Below are 19,903 nucleotides of genomic sequence, written 5' to 3'. Positions count from 1 at the left end.
TTCTGTATATATAACCAAAGGAATTTACATCAGTATGTCAAAGAGATACCTGTGATTATGTCAAAATGGATTCTACTGTCACTTTTAACTAAAAAAGAAACAATTAAAAAAATAAATAAAAATACCAAAGAGCAGAGAAAAGAGACCAGGGGGAGGGAGGAGGGAATGGCAAGGGAAGAAGCTGGGAATGAAAGCCATTAAATTATGTTATGTGCAGAATCATAATGCACCAACCAAAAAAAGCTACTAATAAGTGTATAAATCTAGAGGTGCTAAAAATATTATTCCTCAACCCTGGCGGCACTTCTTTAGAAATGAATTACAGTAAATGGGGTAGAGAGAGAAGATGGGAGGGGAGTGGAGGGGATGGGGGATAGTAGGGGATAAGAAAGGCAGCAAAATACAACAGATACTAGTATGGCAGTATGTATAAATGTGGATGTGTAACTGATGTGATTCTGCAATCTGTACACGTGGTAAAAATGGGAGTTCATAACCCACTTGAATCAAATGTATGAAATATGATGTGTCAAGAGCTTTGTAATGTTTTGAACAACTAATAAAAAAAAGACAGATATAGTGCCTATTTCCACCCTCAAATACTGATTTAATTGTGTCTGTGTTGGGCCTTAGATATTGAACTCTAAACAGTTCTCCTGGTGCTTCTAAAATGCAGTCAGGGTTGAGCATTGCTTTAGCTGGGTTTCCCTGGATCTTTGCTAATCAAAGTATGGTCTAAACAGTTATCAGCATCATTTCATAGCTTATTAGACATGCAGAATCTCAGACCTCACCCAGATGTTGCATCAGAATACACATTTAACAAGGTCCCAGATGATTCCTAACTAATCACAGTAAAGTTGGGTCCCAGGCATATTCGAGTGGGGGGAGTACCAGGCATTGAACCCCAGGGCACTCAACCACTGAGCCACATCACCTTGAAGTCCTGATGCACCATGGGGATTGAAAAATCACTGTAGTCTGGTGTGATAGTGCCATGACTTGTGACTCGGCACGGATGCATCATGTTGTCAAATTTATGAACTTGGATTTCCAGTTTCAGAGGCTTTTTACTAGTTTTGTCTTTGGTTTTATCATGTAAGGCTTTCCTACTCTCACTTGTTAACATTAAAAAAATCCCTTTTTGCATTTTTCATTTTCATGTTTGAGGTTCTGCGTGTATGATAATTTCAGCACAGCAAAATATACCTAAAATTCACATTTTAATCATTTTAAATGTGCAATTCAGTGTTATTAAGTACATTCACAGTATGTTACAATCATCACCACTGTCCTTTTCCAGATAGAAATTTCCAGATTTAAATCCTTGGTCCTATGGAGCTTCTTCTGGCTGGAGGTCTGTGGAGTGAATGCAGCTGGTTTTGCCCTAGTTCTGAGGGCTTGCTAACTATCACAAAAGCACTCATTGTGTCTTTCTCTGTACTTTGTCTATTCATGTTATCCCATTGTCTCGATAAACATACTGACATATGTTTTAATATCTGCCAGGGCTAGTCCTTCTAACTATGTTTATTTTTTGAAATATTTTTGGAGGTTTTGCCTCCTTCTTCCTTATAAAGAACCTGCTTGTCTGAGATGTTTTTAATCCTCTTAATATTTTTTGGTAGGATCATATTTATTTACTAACATCAAGAGAATGTACTTTTGCCTAATTTAATTTTCCTACTAGAAAAATCAATATCTTTTACATGTATCTTACTGTATTTGTAAATAGGCATTTTATTTTTCTAGAGCCAAAACATCTTTCTGGTTACTAGTATCATGTTGTGAATCTATTTATTTCTCTACTTTAAGTTTGTATGTTTTCCTTTCTGGGTTCTCCTATTACTTGTAATAATTTTCCAGTGAGTGCTTTTAGATTTTGAAGGAAAAAATTAAATCATTACAGAGCAATTACAATATGACCCTTTCCTTTGAAATATTTTGTCTCACTTCTTTCTCTGGCAGAACTATGTTAACTAGTAAGCATAACACTGTTAAATTATAGTAGTAAAGGTGGAATGACCTAGACCCTAAACATTGGTTATAATTAATTTGTAAAACTATGCCATTTACTCTCTGAGAAGTAACTTTTTGACAATTTAGATTGTCTTTCTCTTCTGGAGAAACTATATTTTCACCAAATTAACTTATATTTCCCTACAAAGGGATTCTTTTAATTGAGGTTTTCATTAAAATCTTTTGGCTTCCTTTGTGTCCATGTTTCCTGATCTTTTCTTTCTTTCTTTTTTGGGTATTCAGGTTTTCAAGGGAGGGTTTTTATTGGTGCAGAGTGGGTTCATTGTGTCATGTTCATACATACACATAATTGATCAAATTTTGTCCTCTAGTCTTTGAACAGAGATCTAAATCAGGAGAAAGTATGTGGTTTGAGTTCAGCAGAAACAAGGAAATTTCAAGAAACCAACTGTATTAGACAAAACATCAAAAGTTTCACATACCAGGGAAGTTGAGTCCACGTATCTGTAATGGCCTGGAATATTCTGAGAGCCGCCTGATCTCCCTCTCTCCCTTTTTCTCTCTTTCCTACTTAAAGAAATTTATTAAGGTATTTCACACCAGCTACAGAAAAGTTTTTTCACTACGTAAAGAAAGAGAAAGTTGACTCGCCGACAGATTGCAACAACAAACAGGTGTGTGTCACCCAGCTCAGCCCCCATACATAGGGGGATTTCGCTTAAAATCTCTCCTAGACTTTCAGGGGCAGGGACTATCAGAGTGAGCCTGCATAAAGACTAAAGGAGAGCTAGAGGCACCTGACCCTCAACCCCCCCCCTCCCATCAGCGGCCAAAACAAAACCTGTCTAGCCAGCGCTGGGGAGGGGCAAGCAGAAAAAATCAAAACCATAGAGTGCTGGGGATCCCAAAAGCCAACGGTGTGACCCCGGAGATCCAGGCTGTCTGATTCACGCGGCCTGCCCCGAGGCTACAGAAGGCGTGGCGTCCCAGAGAAGGGGTTAACGAGTCAGCAGGGAATTAAGTGGCTGCGACACGGTGGTATCCCACCAGCTAAGCCCAAGCCCGCACTGACCCCCGGGCTGAGTTCGGGATTGTTGGCGGGGACGGAAGCGGTACAGCCCCACCCCCCACAAGGGACACTCCACTAAGGTAACCAGCGGCCACCATCTTGGACAGCTGAAGTAACCACCGCCACTGTCCGACAGATTGCAACAACAAAACAGGCACAGAGTACAGTTTGAACTGCCGAGAATCATCACTGAGGGGAAATCTGGTCTAGCAGGAGAAACCAAGGCTAGCAGGAGAAACCAGGAGCCTAGAGGCAAGGCCCTCGCGACTGGGCAGCTGTAAACTGCAGGCCCACCGGCGACAGTTCACCCACTGCCCGCGTAACTTGGCGGTAGGAGAACGCCCTCCCGTTGGTGACGGATCACCTGCCCGCGGCCTGTGATACTGGGCGGCTGGAGTCTACCTGCCTGCCACGACCGGGAGCTGAAACCACACAGAGACAGTCCAGTCACACCCCCCCATTAGGGCACCCCAGCAAGGAGACTGGGGCCCGTCATAGCAGAGTAGTGTCGTCACTGGAGCTCGAACGTCGGAATTCCTTCCCAGCGGAATCCACGTTAGCAGTCATACTTCAACAACACAAAGGAGAGACATCAGAGTAATACAGAAACAAAACAAATCTATAGAGGAGAGCAGAAACACGACAATCAAAAAGAGCTGGAAAGTAACGTGGACAACATGAGAAAACAAGGGAAAAAAGGATTACAAACAATGCAAGACTACTCAATTCTACAGGAGGACATAGAAACTTCAGAAACAGGTATAGGGAAAGAACTCAAGGCATACCTAACTCGAATGGAAAGGAATATTAGAGAAGACATGAGACAGCAAGTCCAAGAAATAAAAATATATTTTGAAAATGAATTAAACAAACAAATTCAAATGGCAAAGAACGAGCTCTACCAGGAGATAGAGATATTAAAAAAAAATCAAACAATAATCCTAGAATTCCAGGAAACTATAAACCAAATTAAAAACTCAAACGAGAATATTACAAATAGACTTGATCAAGTAGAAGTCAGAACATCAGATAATGAAGACAAGGTTTATCAACTTGAAAAGAATATAGTCAACACAGAAAAGATGCTTAATTCCCACGAGCAATCTATTCAAGAGATATGGGATGTCATAAAAAAACCAAATCTGAGAGTCATAGGGATAGAAGAAGGCACAGAGATTCAAACCAAAGGAATGGACAGCATATTAAATGAAATAATTCTAGAAAACTTCCCAGAGATGAAAGATGGAATGGATTGCCAAATCCTGGAAGCCTACAGGACCCCAAACATTCAAAACCATAATAGACCAACCCCAAGACATATAATTATAAAGATAGCCAACGTACAGAACAAGGAGAGAATATTAAAAGCTACGAGAGAAAAGAGGCAGATTACTTTCAGGGGTAAACCAATAAGGTTAACGACAGATTTCTCATCACAAACTTTGAAAGCGAGAAGATCCTGGAATAACGTATTTCAAACGCTGAAAAATAATGGATTCCAACCAAGAATACTATATCCAGCAAAATTGAGCTTCAAATTTGACAATGAAATTAAAATCTTTCACGACAAACAAAAGCTAAAGGAATTTGCAGCAAGAAAACCAGCTCTGCAAAGCATTTTGAACAAAACACTACAAGAAGAGGATGTGAAAAATAGTGCCCAAAACTAACAGCAGGAAGTATCTCAGTAAAGGGGGAGGAAAATAACCAAAAAGCAAAACTAACCAAACTAAAATAAATAAATAAAGAAGCATGACTGGAAATACAAATCATATCTCAATTGTAACCTTAAATGTTAATGGCCTAAACTCACCAATCAAGAGACATAGGCTAGTAAACTGGATCAAAAAAACAAATCCAACAATATGCTGCCTTCAAGAGACTCATATGATAGGAAAAGACATACACAGGCTGAAGGTAAAAGGTTGGGAAAAATCATACCACTCACATGGCCCTCGGAAGCAAGCAGGAGTGGCCATACTCATATCGAATAAAATCAACTTCAAACCTAAGTTAATCAAGAAGGACAAAGAAGGTCACTATATACTGTTAAAAGGAACCATCCACCAACAAGACATAACAATCATCAATTTGTATGCACCCAACAATGGAGCTGCAACGTTCATAAAACAAACTCTCCTCAAGTTCAAGAGTCAAATAGACCACAACACAATAATTATGGGTGACTTCAACACACCGCTCTCGCCATTAGACAGATCCTCTAGACAAAAACTGAATAAAGAAACTATAAAACTCAACAGCACAATCAATAATCTAGACTTAACCGACATATATAGAATATATCAACCATCATCAAGTGGATACACGTTCTTCTCAGCAGCACATGGATCCTACTCAAAGATAGACCATATATTATGCCATAAGACAACTCTTAGTAAATATAAAGGCGTGGAGATAATACCATGCACCATATCTGACCATAATGGAATGAAATTGGAAATCAATGATAAGAGAAGGAAGGAAAAATCCTACATCACATGGAAAATGAACAATATGTTATTGAATGATCAATGGGTTATAGAAGACATAAAGGAGGAGATGAAAAAATTCTTAGAGTCAAATGATAACACAGACACAACATACCGGAATTTATGGGACACAATGAAAGCAGTTTTAAGAGGGAAATTCATTTCTTGGAGTTCTTACCTCAAAAAAAGAAAAAACCAACAAACAAATGAACTCACACAACACCTCAAAAATCTAGAAAAGGAAGAGCAAAACAACAGCAAATGTAGTAGAAGACAAGAAATAATTAAAATTAGAGCAGAAATCAATGAAATTGAAACAAAAGAAACCATTGAAAAAATACATAAAACTAAAAGTTGGTTCTTTGAAAAAATAAATAAGATAGACAAGCCCTTAGCCACGCTAACGAAAAGAAGAAGAGAGAGAACTCAAATTACTAACATACGGGATGAAAAAGGCAATATCACAACAGACACTACAGAAATACAGAAGATAATTAGAAAATATTTTGAAACCCTATATTCTAATAAAATAGAAGATAACGAAGATATCGATAAATTTCTTAAGGCATATGAATTGCCCAGATTGAGACAGGAAGACACACACAATTTAAACAGACCAATAACAAAAGAAGAAATAGAAGAAGCCATCAAAAGACTACCAACTAAGAAAAGCCCTGGACCAGATGGGTATACAGCGGAGTTCTACAAAACCTTCAAAGAAGAATTAATACCAATACTTTTCAAGCTATTTCAAGAAATAGAAAAAGAAGGAGCTCTTCCAAATTCATTCTATGAGGCCAACATCACTTTGATCCCAAAACCAGACAAAGATACTTCAAAGAAAGAAAACTACAGACCAATATCTCTAATGAACTTGGATGCAAAAATTCTCAATAAAATTCTGGCGAATCGAATACAAAAACATATCAGAAAACTTGTGCACCATGATCAAGTAGGATTCATTCCTGGGATGCAAGGATGGTTCAATATACGGAAATCAATAAATGCTATCCACCACATCAATAGACTTAAAGACAAGAACCACATGATCATCTCGATGGATGCAGAAAAAGCATTTGACAAAGTACAGCATCCCTTTATGTTCAAAACACTAGAAAAACTAGGGATAACAGGAACTTACCTCAACATTGTAAAAGCTATCTATGCTAAGCCTCAGGCTAGCATCATTCTGAATGGAGAAAAATTGAAGGCATTCCCTCTAAAATCTGGAACAAGACAGGGATGCCCTCTATCACCACTTCTATTCAATTTAGTTCTCGAAGTACTAGCCAGAGCAATTAGACAGACAAAAGAAATTAAAGGCATAAAAATAGGAAAAGAAGAAATTAAACTATCGCTATTTGCGGATGACATGATAATATACTTAACAGACCCAAAAGAGTCTACAAAGAAGCTGCTAGAGTTAATAAATGAATTCAGCAAAGTGGCAGGTTATAAAATCAACACGCATAAATCAAAGGCATTCCTATATATCAGCAACAAAACTTCTGAAATGGAAATAAGGAAAACCACTCCATTCACAATATCCTCAAAGAAAATAAGATACTTGGGTATCAACCTAACAAAAGAGGTGAAAGATTTATACAATGAAAACTACAGAACCCTAAAGAGAGAGATAGAAGAAGATCTCAGAAGATGGAAAAATGTACCCTGTTCATGGATAGGCAGAACTAACATCATCAAAATGGCGATATTACCCAAAGTTCTCTATAGGTTTAATGCGATGCCAATCAAAATACCAACGGCATTTCTTGTAGAAATAGACAAAGCAATCATGAAATTCATATGGAAAAACAAAAGACCCAGAATAGCAAAAGCAATTCTAAGCAGGAAGTGTGAATCTGGAGGTATAGCGATACCAGAGGTCAAACTGTACTACAAAGCAATAGTAACAAAAACAGCATGGTACTGGTACCAAAACAGGCGGGTGGACCAATGGTACAGAATAGAAGACACAGAGACTAATCCACAAAGTTACAACTATCTTATATTTGATAAAGGGGCTAAAAGCATGCAATGGAGGAAGGATAGCATCTTCAACAAATGGTGCTGGGAAAATTGGAAATCCATATGCAACAAAATGAAATTGAATCCCTTTCTCTCGCCATCCACAAAAATTAACTCAAAATGGATCAGGGAGCTAGATATCAAATCAGAGACACTGCGTCTGATAGAAGAAAAAGTTGGCTACGATCTACAAATTGTGGGGTCGGGCTCCAAATTCCTTAATAGGACACCCATAGCCCAAGAGTTAACAACCAGAATAAACAAATGGGACTTACTTAAACTAAAAAGTTTTTTCTCAGCAAGAGAAACAATAAAAGAGGTAAATAGAGAGCCTACATCCTGGGAACAAATCTTTACCCCCCACACCTCTGATAGAGCCCTAATATCCAGAATGTACAAAGAACTCAAAAAATTAAATAATAAGATAACAAATAACCCAATTAACAAATGGGCCAAGGACCTCAACAGACACTTCTCAGAGGAGGACATACAATCAATCAACAAGTTCATGAAAAAATGCTCACCATCTCTAGCAATCAGAGAAATGCAAATCAAAACCACCCTAAGATACCATCTCACTCCAGTAAGATTGGCAGCCATTATGAAGTCAAACAACAACAAGTGTTGGCGGGGATGTGGGGAAAAAGGTACACTTGTACACTGCTGGTGGGGCTGCAAAATGGTGAGGCCAATTTGGAAAGCAGTATGGAGATTCCTGGGAAAGCTGGGAATGGAACCACCATTTGACCCAGCTATTGCACTTCTCGGACTATTCCCTGAGGACCTTAAAAGAGCGCACTATAGGGATACGGCTGCATCAATGATTATAGCGGCACAATTCACAATAGCTAGACTGTGGAACCAACCTAGATGCCCTTCAATAGATGAATGGATAAAGAAAATGTGGCATCTATACACAATGGAATATTATGCAGCACTAAGAAATGACAAAATCATAGAATTTGCAGGGAAATGGATGGCATTAGAGCAGATTATGCTAAGTGAAGCTAGCCAAGCCCTAAAAAACAAATGCCAAATGTCTGCTTTGATATAAAGAGAACAACTAAGAACAGAACAGGAAGGAAGAGCATGTGGAAAAGACTACAGTAAACAAAGACGAATGGGGGGAGAGAAACGGAGAGAGAAGGGAAAGCATATGGAAATGGTAGGAGACCTTCAAGGATACATAAAATTACAAGAGGCTATGAGGGGCAAGGGGGAGGGAAAAAAAAGGGAGAGAATTGAACAACAGCAGGGGAGATAGAGAGGGAAGATGGGAGGGGAGGGGAGGGGAGGGGGGATAGTAGGGGTTAGGAAAGGTAGCAGAATACAACAGACACTAATATGGCATTATGTAAAAATGTGAATATGTAACAGATGTGATTCTGCAATCTATATTTGGGGTGAAAATGGGAGTTCAAAACACAATTTGAGTCTAATGTATGAAAGATGATATATCATGAGCTATGTAATGCTTTAAATAATCAATAAAAAAAATAAATTAAAAAAAAAAAAGAAAGAAAGAGAAAGTTCCCCGCTACAACATAATTGAGAGAAATCACTTGAGAGAAATTTGTGCTGCAGTCCCTATTAAGATCCAGAGTTTCTGGTTCCCAGTTTTCTTCCAACTACACGTCTAAAATTGATAAAACATAGAGAAAAATAATCAAATCCAACAATACAGCTCTTCTCTATTCTATCTCTGGTGCACAAAGAGATCCTGTGCCCTGCACTGAGGGACATGCAAATACAAGTCCATAACGTTTTTTCCTTGCAAAACCAAGATTAGGGCTGGCAGTAAAGCTTAGTGGTAAAGTGTGTGCTTACCTTGCACAGGCTCTGGGTTGGATCCCCAGCACCAAAATAATAATAATAACCACTACTACTATTATTATTATTATTATTATTATTATTATTATTATTATTATAAATATTATGATACAATACTGTATGCTTTATATTTTTGACCTGTTTTTATATTTCTAAGTGAAATATAACTAAAGAGGCAATTCCAGGCTTAGCTTTGTAAGAAACAGTGACACTGTTTTCCAGAGAAGCCGCAATGTGTCGCCTTGCCATCAGCAACTGAGTGATCCAATTGTCTGCATTCTCTCCATCAGTTGGCGCTGACATTATTTTTATTTCAGTCCTTCTGTGGAGTGTGTGGTGGTGTCGACATCTTGTTGTAGTTTTAAACTGTGCTCTCTGATGGCCACTCATATGGAAAATGTTGGCCTATGCTTCTTTCCCATCTGCATAACCTCCTGAAGATGTGCTTTCCCCCATTGTAGCAGCTGAGTCTGTGGAGCTTTGTAGATAGACAACATTCTAGTGGTTTCATGGGTACAAGGCATGCATGTATTTTCTCCCACTCTGCTGCTTGGCTTTTGTCTCCTTATATGGACATTCCCTGAGCAGAAGTTCTCCTTCCTTTCCTTTTCTTCTTTTTTATTTTATTTTTTTTTTTTTTGAGTCCTGGCACATGCTAAGCAAGCACTTCACCACCGAGCTACATCCACAGCCCAAGTCTGTCATGCTCTATTCTTTAAAAGTTTAATTTAAAAAAAATAAAATAAAATAAAAATGCAAGTTTAATTTCTTTTCTTTTCTTTTTTAAAATAAAGGACAAAGGATTATTCGTTCTGTCATTTCAGTTCAAACAAAAATGAGGTCGTCATGGCTCAAAAGGCCTGAATGTTGCGTTTCTGGGAAACAGTTTGTTTTGTCAATATTTAAAGGAAGGAAAGTTCATTGTGGCTAGAGACACTGGAGTCACCTCCCTGCACTCCCCCATCACAGAGGGCTCCAGGCAGCTTAGATATGACCGGCCTCCATCTGCTTAGGGGAGACCAAGCACACAGGTGCAGGCAAGGCAGAAGCAGCTGCATCTCCTCTGAGGGACTTCCGCCCTCAGTGGTTGCTGGGCAGCCCATAGCACAAACCCAAGAAAGCAGCTGGAGGTCGAGGTGGCTTCCTGTGTTCAGGGCTCGGCCACCCATGCTGTTTTCTCAGCAAGATGATGATCATTATTGCAGAAGAACAGAGCCAGCCTAAGTTAACCAGCATCTCATGAAGAGTGGCTGGAACCACACTGGGTGTCCATGGATGGATAAAGATGAAGAAAATGTGGTCTATATACACAGTGGAGTTTTATACGGCCCTAAAGAAATGAAATTACAGCATGTGCAGGAAAATGGGTGAAAGTAGAGACCTTCATATTGAGTGAAATAAGTCAAAGGAGGAAGGTTAAGGCTGTGTGTTTTCTCTCATAGGCGGAAGGTAGAGAGGAAAAAGGAAAACAAAGGTGGGGGATGGATCCCCTAAAACACAAAGGAAAATTAGTAGAGGAAAGAGACAAAGGGGCAGGGGGCAGGGAGGGAGGGGGAAATGTGGGGGAGTGATATCAGCCCAATAGATCTTTATCCATTTTGTGCCTACAGGAACATGTTGAAGTGGCACCCCCTTTCTCCACAGAAAAGCCGTCTTCACCATGGCTGATTTTAGAACTGTCAGCCAAAGAGTCTCTGCAAAAGAGTTCAATGTAGATAAACTTCCTATTTTCATGTCACCCTGTTTACTTGGCCACTCCAGGTGCTGGACACCCCTTACTAGTTTTGCACAAACATCCAGTATAGTACTTTGAACAAATGTGCAAACAAGGCCTCTGTGAGCTGGGCTTCACAGAGATGTCTACATTTTTAAGATAAGTTACAATTGGGCTCCATGGTAACAGCTGGCAGGGGGAGGAAAGAAAGGGGAGAAGAAGCTCTCCCCTTCTCAGGTGTTGTCCTTGAAGAGTTAACTTGCCCAGAACAGTGGAAGAAAAAGCTGCTTTTATGTGAACTTCTGCAGACTGTGAACTTCTGAGCCCCTCCCTTTACATGCTGGGTATGAAATTCTGAAACTCTCTGAGCTCGGGGTTCAGGGGATTAATTGATTACAGAAAAGGCTGTGCCCTCTGAACCTGGCAGTAGCCAAATAAACAGTTTCCTGCTATCTTAGGTGCCTTGCCTCATTTGTCTCTACATTTTTGGTGACCCAGATGGGACAGAGGAAGTAAGGAAGGCTATTCTGCCTCTCTTGTCCCTGGGGACAGACTTCCCTGGGGGTGTGGGGGACAGCATTCCCCTTGGCCTGCCCAAGCCACTCTTGGCCTGAAGGAAGATCCACTCACCCAGTGCCCTGGGGCTGCCACCCTGGAGCACAACAGAACCCAAAGGCAGCAGGAACCAGAATGAGGGTTTTGGACACCGCCCATCTGAACAGGTAGGACCCGGGTCCATTTGGTTTGGTAGCCCACCTGACTTCCCCTTTGAGGCCTAAGCAGGTGGAAGAGAGGCTTGATCACCCTCTGTTGGGTCCTGAGTACCCTCCAAAGTGGTTGGAGCTGAAACGGACCCGGGGAGTCACCCGAGTAGCCTCTGTTTGGTGTCAGCGAGCAGAGGGGACACCATGAACCCCTTTTCTGTTTGGTTTGGAATTGTTGGAATCTGGGCGGTATAGAAATTCTGTCCTGGCCATGTCTGGGTGAAAGTGTGTGAATGAGATGGACAAAGGGAAGGGTTCCGACCCAACCTGAGGGCCAAAGCGAGTGCAGAGTCCTGATCCGCGGTTCCGTGGCACCTCAGGCAGTCTATGGCGGAATTTCACCAACCAACGTCTACGTGAAAGCTACAGGTTGGGGGTTGATACCGACCCGCAAGGCTAAGAGGGCCCTAAGTCCCTTTGAGGGGAGCAGCCGGAGATGGATGAATCGAGTCTTGTCCTAAGTGTGTTTTGTTCTAAGTGTGTGACACCGATGCAGGGTGGAACATGGGAGGCACACAAGGAAACTGAGCCTTCTGAAATGTGTGTTAGAAACATTTAGGAAGGTTTTCCTGGTAACTGTGGGTGAAACTCACTCCACAAAGGTTGCATACTCTGTGAATTAGAGTGGCTCACCCAAGGTGTGGGCTGGCCACCAGAAGGATCTTTAGATGAGAGTCATTGCTGAGGTCCTTTGATTGTTGTTGGAACCATGAACCAATTCTCTTATATTGATTGCTATCAAGAGATAGTACAGAAACAGCCCCCTTGGTTGAGAGCCTGTCTGGATGGACAGTCCAAGCTGATGTTAGCCAGGAGCATAGTGGTCTCTAAGACCCAGCAGAAAGCAGCTAAACAGAAAACCTAACTAGGAAAGAGGAAAGGGAACAGTTTTCCCCAAGAGCCAGAAGAGGACCCAAGACCAACTTTGCCAAGACCACTGGGACAGCAGACTGCCCTCACAGCCCCCTTGTCCTCAGAGGCAACAAATGATGGCCCCAATACTGGCTATTCCTTCCTCTGTGGTGTCCCCAGAGCCAAAGGCTTCCTAAAACCAAACACTCTTTCACCTCCCAAGATTCATGTGGGAGATTTGTCCCAAGACTAGAGCCACAACTCAGATGAGAACTCTCCAGATGGCCCTGCAAGGGACTAAAGGACCTGCCCATATTGACCAGAGGGAAACACCTGAGGGAGACAAGGCAGCTCTGTGTGCCAGCCTTTCTCCACCATTGAGCTCCTAAGCTGGAAAAATCATACTCCCTCCTACACGGAGAAACCCTGGGCCATGACTGAGCTGATGCAGCCCATTATCCAGACCTAGGATGGGGCCCCAACAAAGAAGAAGGTCTAAAGATAAAGGATGTCAAGAAGCCCTCAGAGAAAGTCTAAAAGAAAAGAAAAAAGAGAACAAAACACACTGTCTGTGCCCAAAAGATGGAAGGAATCAGAGCCAGCCCTAAGCCCTAGCCTAAGCCCAGTGCATCTGCAGACAAACAGAGCTGAGAAAAGCCTCCCGCTGCTCCAGCATCTCCCTCTCCCACCCTCAATAGCCCTGAACATATCTCTCAGCCCCATGTCTGCCTAAGGCCCCTCTGCCCTATGAAACTGGCAGCAATGATCAAAAGAGATGTGCCCAACTGACTCAGAGCTAAATGTCCAGGCCACTGCTGCTGCCACCCCTCTCCCTGCCCAGAGGCACCCAGGGGAGGAGGGGCACCATACAAACATTGCAGCCACAATGCAAGTTTGTCAGTGAAGAAATGCACAGGTGCCAGCAACAGGTGATCGATGCAGCCTTTGTGGGACAGGCTCAGAGAGCCATTTGCCAAAAGTTACAATCCTAGAGGGCTTTACTGAGAAGTGTGCCAATGAGCTGATTAAGGTGTTTTCATCAATCGAGACCCAGAGACTCAAAGACAGGCAGACCAGAAAGATAAAGAGGAGGATGGATCTCCTTACAGCTGCCCTTACCACAAACCCAGAGGTCACTCAAAGGGGGGTCTCACCAGAACAAAGCCAATGGTCCAAATGTTTATAAGAAAAAAAAGCATGGCCAGACAAAAGGGGAAGCCTCCACTGGCCCTGGCAGACAAGCACCCACTGCCATGCTTAAATGCTAAGCCTTGAACAGAGAAGGAGTGAATGTTTTCCCCCAGCCTTTGGCCCCAGCCCCTCCTTTCAGTTTCTTCCCACTTCCTCAGAAGTTGATGATTGACGAACATGGCAGGGGTCTCAGAGACACACACAGCTGCATCTGATGCAGGAGACCCAGCACCTCGGGAGGGCTCAGCTGCTGCAAACCCCAAATGAACCAGGAATATGTTCATGTTAACAGCCAGTAGTGGGCCATAGGGTGCTCACTCCAAAAGGACATGTCACCAGGCTCCAAGCCACACGCTGTGAGCCACCAGCAGGAAGGGCCACAGAGCCCCATGCACCCAGGCATACTGAACAAAAGCACAAGCAGGGCAGCTACTATAGACAATTAGAGCAGGCTCCCACCTGACAAGAGGAGAAAGCCACGCAGACAAAGAGCAACACCTAGGTGGGCACAATGTGGCTGCCACACCAGGACCTAAACGGGACCACACCACTGCCCTCCAAGCTTGACAGATGGCCCACGGCGAGATTTACATAGGTGCCTTTTACACTAATGATGTCCCAGGTCATCAGTCTCTGCTAAGATTTACATTAGATTTAAGAGTTGGAGAATCCTAACAGCCAAGATCCTGCACTGGGAGATTAAAAAAAAAAATTCAGCACCAGAAGCTCCATGTATGCCTCCCTTCCCTAAATGACAGTTCCTCCCAGGTACTTTGGTACACAATCTTTGCGACAGCAGTGGACTCTAACTTAAAAGTCCACATCTATCAAGAAAAAGTCAAATACGTTGGTTACCATCTGACTCAGCAACAGAACAGAACAACCACTGAGCCTCAAAGGAAACAGGAGATCTCAATTCCAGTCCCTTCAACCTGTCATCAGACTAGAGAATTCTTGGGGGCTACTGGGTTCAGCCATATATGGATCCCCAACTTTCAGATGTGACAAAACCCCTCTCCTCTATGAAGCCACAAAGAGGGAAGAATGAGATCCTCTGACGTAGGGGCCATCTAATCAAAAGGCCTTTAAAGACATTAAACAAGCACTCACCAGCACACCTGGATCAGGGCTCCCTGACTTCACAAAGCCTTTCTTTCTGTATGTCCATGATCAGTCTGGAGTGGCTGTAGGAGTTTTGACTCACATGCTGGGGACATGGCACCGTCCAGTGGCCTATTTGTTCAAACAGCTGGACTCTGTAGCCCAAGGCTGGCCACTTTGTTTATGGGCCCTTGTGGCCACAGCTCTTCTGGTGGTGGAAGCTGATAAACTGGCCATGGGACAAGAACTGGTTGTCAGAGTTCCTCATTCAATTTTGACATTGTTAGAATATAAAGGACACTATTGATTGACTAATGGAAAAAATGGTCAAATATCAGGGCATGTTATGTGAAAATCCACATATCCACGTCGAGGCCGTCAGAACTCTGAACCCAGCAACATTGCGGCCCATTGGACCTGGAAAACCTGATCACAAATGTATTGAGGTCATGGATGAAGTGTTCTCCAGCAGACCAGACCTAACCGACCAGCCCTCAGGGACACTGATGCAGAGTACTTCACCCATGGAAGCAGTTTTATAAAAGATGAGGAATGTTTTGCTGGATATGCAATGGTCACTCTGGACTCTACTGTCGAGGCAGAACCTCTACCTCAGGGAACTTCAGCACAAAAAGTAAAACATTGCTTTGACTCGAGTACCTCAGTTGACAGCAGGAGTCTGTGTGGATATCTACGTAGACTCAAAATATGTGTTCGCTACCCTTCATGTTCATAGGGCCTTATGTAGGCTAATTAACTCAGGAAAGAAAAAGGGGGGACATGATGGATGGGCAAGAAATTCTTAAACTTTTGGATGCACCGTGGGCTCCCAGGAAGGTTGTGATTATATATTGCCAAGGTCATCGAAAGGGAAACATGTGGTTTCTCAGGGCAACTGGAAAGCACAGCCCGGTAAATAATTGTCTTCTGAAGTCAGAAAAATATACTGAAGCACAGAAAACTCGGACGGAGGAGTACACAGAGTATCTAGGGTGTTTAGTTTTGTGAAGTATGAAACATGTTTTTCATTCATCTCTATATCATTTCTCATGTTTTCCAAATTTCCTACAGTCAATATGTATTATTCCTGGTGACAGAAAAACATCCTTGTGTTTCAAGCCTGGGTCCTTTGCTGTCAGCAGGCAAGGAGCCACTCAGCATGTGACAGTGATTTACCTGAGGGTAGTAACTGGCACTCTCCCAGAGAGTCCCCAAGTCCCTTTTCCTTGCCTCAGCCTTCAGGAAAGCATGGGGAATCAGGAGTCCAGGGAAGCCCCTGCTCCTTCCCACCTACCTTACCTCTCCCCCACACAGCCTCACACACACACCCACACGCCCTCCCCCCACACAACCCACACCCATGCCACTACTCACCAGGAGAAGGAAAGAACTGAAGCATCAGGATCTCCATGTGGAGCCAGCAGAGGCTTGCCAGAGGGTCCATCACTGCCTTTACAGCCTTCCCTGGCTGCCTAGGGACAGAGGCAACATGTGGCCCCTCCCCTGCTGTTTGTTCCCCGCCCTCCCCCGCCCCTTCTCTTGACATTTAGTCAAAATGAACTGCACACTTGGAAGAAATAGGATGTTTTTTTGACCCCAAAATAATTCATGTTGACTCGAGAAAATTTTGGAAAACAAGCAAATTATACAGACAAATAAAATCACTTGTTATCACACCTCACAAAACTAACCACCATAAGTATTCTTGTGTAGGTCTGCTGGAAATGTTTTTTCTGTGCATTTTTAAATAAAATTTTTAGAAGTTACCTTTCTAGGTAAAATATCTCCAAAGCGGGTTACAGAAGATAGTTGTGGTCAAAGAAGAAAATACGGGAGGGCAGGGTATCAATTTATATTTTTATTTACAATAGAAAAGCACCCTTTCCTAATATGTCATAGATTCTTCCCCCACCCACCACCACCACCCTGGTGTGCTTTGTAAGACTGATGAGCATGAGTGTGTGAACTATCTTAAGAATGCAAGGTTCAAGTTCAAAGTAAGAATGTCCATTTCAGACATTGCCCTCTAGGGGGCGCGGTTCGTGTTCTCAATGTGCAGGAGCCTACACACAGTGGCTGCCTCCTTTGAGAAGATCTCCTTCTGATATTTGGAGACTGAATATAATAACACGATGCAAACCAACAAGAGACAGAGCTGACCCTTTCCCCACCAGGATAAGTTCTTCACCAGGATAGGATGAGGCAAAACAGAAATTAAATTGGACAAGAAACCCGCCCAGAATTCAAAATGTTCAAGACCATGTGAAATACAGCACTGTCTCTGCCACAGATAACAGTCGTCCTTACTCTACTGCACGCTGAGCCCAGGGTATCAGCCAGTGATGTAGGAAGCCATCATGAATTGCAGGATATGAAAGATTGTTTATGCCATGGATAGGGATAGCTCATATATTCAAATACTTTATTTTTAGTACTATATGCCTTTAGATGTCCAATAAACAGATCAACTAATGTACCTATGGGAGGGTGACCTGCTTAAAATCTCTTAACTGTTTTTCACAGCCCTAAGATGTTTATAAACCACTAATAGACTCTGTTTTCTTTTCCCTGCCTGCCTTCTAATGACTTTGACAGTAAACACCCTATTTCCAACTTTAGTAGAGGTTCCTACCAATTAAATTAAAAGAAAAAAGTTTGATCGAGTTTTCCTCTAATTATGAATGCTATGGGGAAAAAACGTTGTTTTCTCCTGTTAGATGATAAGTGAGCAAATTTATCTTTCTTATTGCATCATCTGTCTGCCACTTCCTGAGTTTTGTTGATAAAATATAGGGTTTTACATGCTTGATTCTTTCCTGTAGTTCTTCTTTTTGGGGAAATTGGAAATAGTCACTTTACAAATGTGGGTCTCTAGCAACTTGAGAGGAATGTGTTCAAGAGTGGCCAGGCCAAGTGTCTTTAAGGGGAAGAGGCCCAATGTAAGGATTTCCATGTACTGAGACTCGATGGGTCTTGAAAGCCTCAAGGAAATTCCAGAAGCCAAGGACACTTAGACTGTTCATGTCATTCCTCTATTTAAAGCAATGTCACAATAAACATCTGTATCAGGTAGAAATAAACTTGGCTAACTCAGAAACTCAAGGATCTCATATATAGACTGAGAGAAAAAAGACGTACGGGAGGGAGCATCTCCTGAAAATTAAAGGACTGCTGGACACGGTGGCCCACACCTGTAATCCCAGCATCTGGGGAGGCTGAGGCAGGAGGATTATGAGTTCAAAGCCAGCCTCAGCAATTTAGGGAGGTGATAAGCAACTAAGAGAGACCCTGTCTCTAATAACATAGAAAATAGAACTGAGGATATGGCTCAGTGGTCAGGTGCCTTTGAGTGCAATCCCCGGTTACCCCCTCCAAAAAAAAAAAAAAAGAAAGAAAGAAAATTAAAAGTTTAAAGACCAATAGAGTAGAGGGAAAAGGAGAGAAGAGGAAAGAAGGTGTGGGGGGGGGGGTTGAGGGAATTATATTCTATTATGTGCATGTATGAATATGTAACAAGAAATCCCACTATTATGTATAATTATAATTTGCCAGTCTAAAAACAGAGTCCCATCAAAAAAAAATAAGGAAAAAGAAAAGAAAACAAATATATTTATCTACTAGTGAGAAAGACCTAATCACAGCAAATGAACAATTACTGGCTTCTTTTCTCTTGTGTCCAAAACCACGCTGTAGGGAAGCAGGTCAGGTGGGAAGGGGGGCTCTCTGGGGCATGAGGGTCTCGGGCTCCTCACATTTTCATCTTCCTTGGCATATAGTGCTTCTTCTCCAGGTCAAAAATAACAATTGGAACTCTAGGCATCGTGTACAAGTTCCAAACACTAGAAAAAAGGAAAGAGTGGACGAGCGAGGGAATTTTCCCTAAGCCCCATTCAGTGACGTGTGCTTTAGTGGGTCGGGCACTTTAGTGGTTCCGGCACATCACTTCAACCAAACACAGAGTTAGGAAGGGAAGAGATCCACAGAGATCCTGTCTCCTCAAAGGTGCAGACAGGCTTCCTTCTGTTCAGTTATACCCCTGGAGGTAGAATTTCCAGATCAGAGGGCCTTGGTCATTTGTGACATTGATATGCTGTCGAATTGCACACCAAAATGGCTGTGCATTTTCACATTCTCCCCTAGAGTCTAGGAGAAATCCCATTTTTTTTCACAGCCTTGTCAACATGATGACCAACCTGGGGACAATTGGATGTATTTTTTTAAATGCCATTTTGGGTTTCACTTTTTATTTCCCTGGTGATTAGTGAACTTGAGCATATTTTTAGAAGTTAACTTGTCCACTTTCACAAATCGGGCTTTGTCCAGGGAAAAGACTCTTCCTTTCTTTCCCATGCACTCCCTCCCTGTCTCCCCACCCCAAATGCACAAGACAAGACCTGGCTCCAGGGAGTGTTCTGAACTGGAGAGAGGAAAGGCCAAGGCAGACACTGGTGGACCAGAGTCACGCGGGCTGGGGAGGAGACAGAGAAGCTGTGGTGTAGGATGTTCTGGGAAGTTGGGGATTCGATTCCTGGACATGGCTCATACTGAAGGGCTCTGTCTGGGGGTTTGGGGGAGGAGTAGCAGTGAGAGAGAGGAGTCATGTCAGCTGGATCCCTCTGAGGACTTGGCTCGCTCATGGTGTTACAAAGGCATGGAGCCTGAATAGGGAGGGACCTTTTGAACTTCTATGGAACAAGAAATCCCCCATGCACCTCTGATTAACGGTGCTGATGTCACTGAACCCCCCAAGGCTAGGGAGATCATCAGATCCAGCATCTTTTGGAATGTTCATCTCCATGTCACCCAGGTCAACTTCATTAAGCTTGATCTGAAACGTCCTATGATTGTCTCCGATGATCAAAAGCCATCCTTGGTCTTTGGTAAT

The 19,903-nt window shown here is 42.4% G+C and overlaps 1 protein-coding gene across 1 annotated transcript in view; it reads right to left on the bottom strand.

Moving 5' to 3' along the window:
* Nucleotides 1-16,475, bottom strand: part of LOC308655423 (CD48 antigen-like) — a 203,851-nt gene extending 187,376 nt beyond the window's left edge. The window contains exon 1 of the mRNA XM_081305549.1: nucleotides 16,393-16,475. Within this exon, the coding sequence (XP_081161675.1) occupies nucleotides 16,393-16,462 (70 nt within the window). The 5' untranslated portion in view covers nucleotides 16,463-16,475. The remainder of the gene's footprint in view (nucleotides 1-16,392) is intronic.
* Between the last annotated feature and the right edge of the window lie 3,428 nt (nucleotides 16,476-19,903).

Source organism: Spermophilus citellus (genome assembly GCF_964194105.1).
Source record: "Spermophilus citellus genome assembly, chromosome: 9".
NCBI classification, from domain to species: Eukaryota; Metazoa; Chordata; class Mammalia; order Rodentia; family Sciuridae; genus Spermophilus; species Spermophilus citellus.
Note: the sequence above shows the minus strand (reverse complement) of the source record. Positions and strands in the feature narration are given on the sequence as shown.